The sequence below is a fragment of the Limulus polyphemus genome, unplaced genomic scaffold, assembly GCF_000517525.1.
Source record: "Limulus polyphemus unplaced genomic scaffold, Limulus_polyphemus-2.1.2 Scaffold2751, whole genome shotgun sequence".
NCBI classification, from domain to species: domain Eukaryota; kingdom Metazoa; phylum Arthropoda; class Merostomata; order Xiphosura; family Limulidae; genus Limulus; species Limulus polyphemus.
In genome coordinates this window covers 1-2,287 of record NW_013668361.1, presented here as the reverse complement: position 1 = coordinate 2,287, position 2,287 = coordinate 1, and the positions used below count along the sequence as shown (strand labels likewise).

Genomic DNA, 2,287 nt, shown 5'->3' with positions numbered 1-2,287 from the left:
AACATATAAAATAGTTTTTTCTTATGAAACATCTGATAACTATCTGGACATTATAAAGACTTTGCATGAGAAATTTGAAAACTTGCTGATGCACAAAAGTATTTTTAATCTTAAAATTAAGATTACTTTGATGTTGGACAGGCAACGAGTGAAAAGAAAAAAAAAGCATAAGAAAAACTGCTTAAAAAACCTTATGACTTAATAAAAAACTGATACTTTCCATATGAAAGCATTGTAATGTTTACTGATAATATGCCATATTTCATTAACACATGCTTACTAATTAGAAAGTTATAGCATGAAAACTATAACAAGCACAAAATGGTTATGAGGTCGGTCCCAGGGAATAAGCCTGCGCTGAAAGTTAATTATTAACCGCATAATTGAACTTGCAGTGTAAATCTATTAATTTGTAACTGTGGTGTGTGAATTGTTATGTTATTTTCGTTATTTAAAATTCACTGAAACCCCCTACAACTAGTTAACACCACCCACTGCCACCTCTTTTACCAACAAATAGTGGAATTGACTGTCAAATTAAAACGTCCTCACAGCTGAAAGGATGAGCAATGTTCGGTGATGGGGATTCAAACACATGACTTAGAGAATACGAGTTGTGCACCCTTACCACCAGGCCTTGGATACACTTACCAGCTAAAATATAAAAAAAAACAGATATAATAAACTGAACATAAAATACATTATTCCACTTGTTAGTTCATTAAACTGCCAATGTTTCAAAAAATGAGTGGAGACTCTGCAATTAGTCAAAAATTCAGTTCTGGATCTTTTATAAATTTTGTCATATGAGTTATGACTGATCCAAAACTTGAAATCTAAATCTGCCATACTGGCTGAGGTATTTCAACTCTTACCAGAAAGTGTGATAATACTAATATTGCTCACAATTTGAAAATGGCTTGTAACCACTCTTATGGTACAAAAGCCTTATGCTGGTGAAGCGTAACCTATACTGGTTATCTGTGTGATATCTCAATAAATTATTACCAATCTTAGTCTTACTGTGGTGTATTGTCAAAAAAAAAAAGTATACATTACTATACATTGCTTGTTAGGCTTAAGAGTACAGTAAGTTAAAGATTATATAAAAAATGAAAGGAAGTACTTTGGTATCTGTAAAATATTACCACACTATCGAAGACGTTATCGTTAATATAATAAAATACGGAATTCTTACCCTTGGGAGATCTTTAATATGATTGGCATCCAAAAGCAACTCTTCAAGAGTTCGAGCATAGCGCAAAACATCATCGGGAACATTTGATAAGCTACAGTGCCTCTTATCGATGTATTCAACCTGACGGTTGCAACTACGAAATAATGGAATACATCGAAGCATGACTCTAATGAGTTGAACAAGTATGGTTTACATAAAAATCATATTATCCCCACGATATTTCAAAACTGTCAGCACATTGTGAAAATTGATATAAATCGAGGTTTACACCCTCCGAAAAGTTCGAACGCGAAAGCTATGACTCTGACGTCATCATTTCCTTCCCCTTACAAAAAAAAATTGATGATACTTCCATCTGGAGGCAAGTGCATTCAAAGCATGTAAAATCTATATTTTTATAATAAACTCCGTAGAATATTTTAAACCTTAAAATGTTACTTACACTAAATATTATTTACATTTAATGTTGTCTGTTTTTATATTATGCATTATGTATTATATTATTACTTACAGCAGTTAATATTGTGTTTTATGACACAATGTAAACAATATCGAAAGTTTTCATTGTTAACAAAATGTACTTGAAAAACATAAAAGGAAAACAAAAACACTTCGAGTAGTATACAGCGCCGATTAATTAAGAGACCGTGAGATATTACAATTGTTATTTTAAAGAAAATATTAAGAACGAAATTCTAAGAACGTATTAAAGATCATTATATCTGTGGTATTCAAACACTGAGTGTATTCAATATTATCATATTAATATAGTATTGTTGCGTCAGCGAGGTCACGTGACTAGTGTCACGCCACGTTTCTAGAACTATCTTGTTCCTTCGTGAATGTCCTAGCATTTACTAGATATAGGGTAGTCTGGTATATATAAGAGGGTGACAACGTGACAATAATGTGTGTAGGTAGTGAGTAATTGAACTGCAGTCAGGAAGTATTGTTGAAGTTAAGGTTCGTTGTTAAAACGTTTGTAAAAGAGCGACTGTTGAAAATAAGTGTATCGGTAAAGTTATATTCAGAAAGAATAAACCAGTTTTATTAAGTAAGTACTTGTGTCGCTAAAGTTTCGTCGGAACG

General features: G+C 32.2%; 1 protein-coding gene across 1 annotated transcript in view; it reads right to left on the bottom strand.

The window, feature by feature from the left end:
- LOC106467814 (protein scribble homolog) overlaps positions 1–1,524 on the bottom strand; it is a 96,061-nt gene extending 94,537 nt beyond the window's left edge. The window contains exon 1 of the mRNA XM_022396009.1: positions 1,199–1,524. Coding sequence (XP_022251717.1) covers positions 1,199–1,360 — 162 coding nt within the window. The 5' untranslated portion in view covers positions 1,361–1,524. The remainder of the gene's footprint in view (positions 1–1,198) is intronic.
- Between the last annotated feature and the right edge of the window lie 763 nt (positions 1,525–2,287).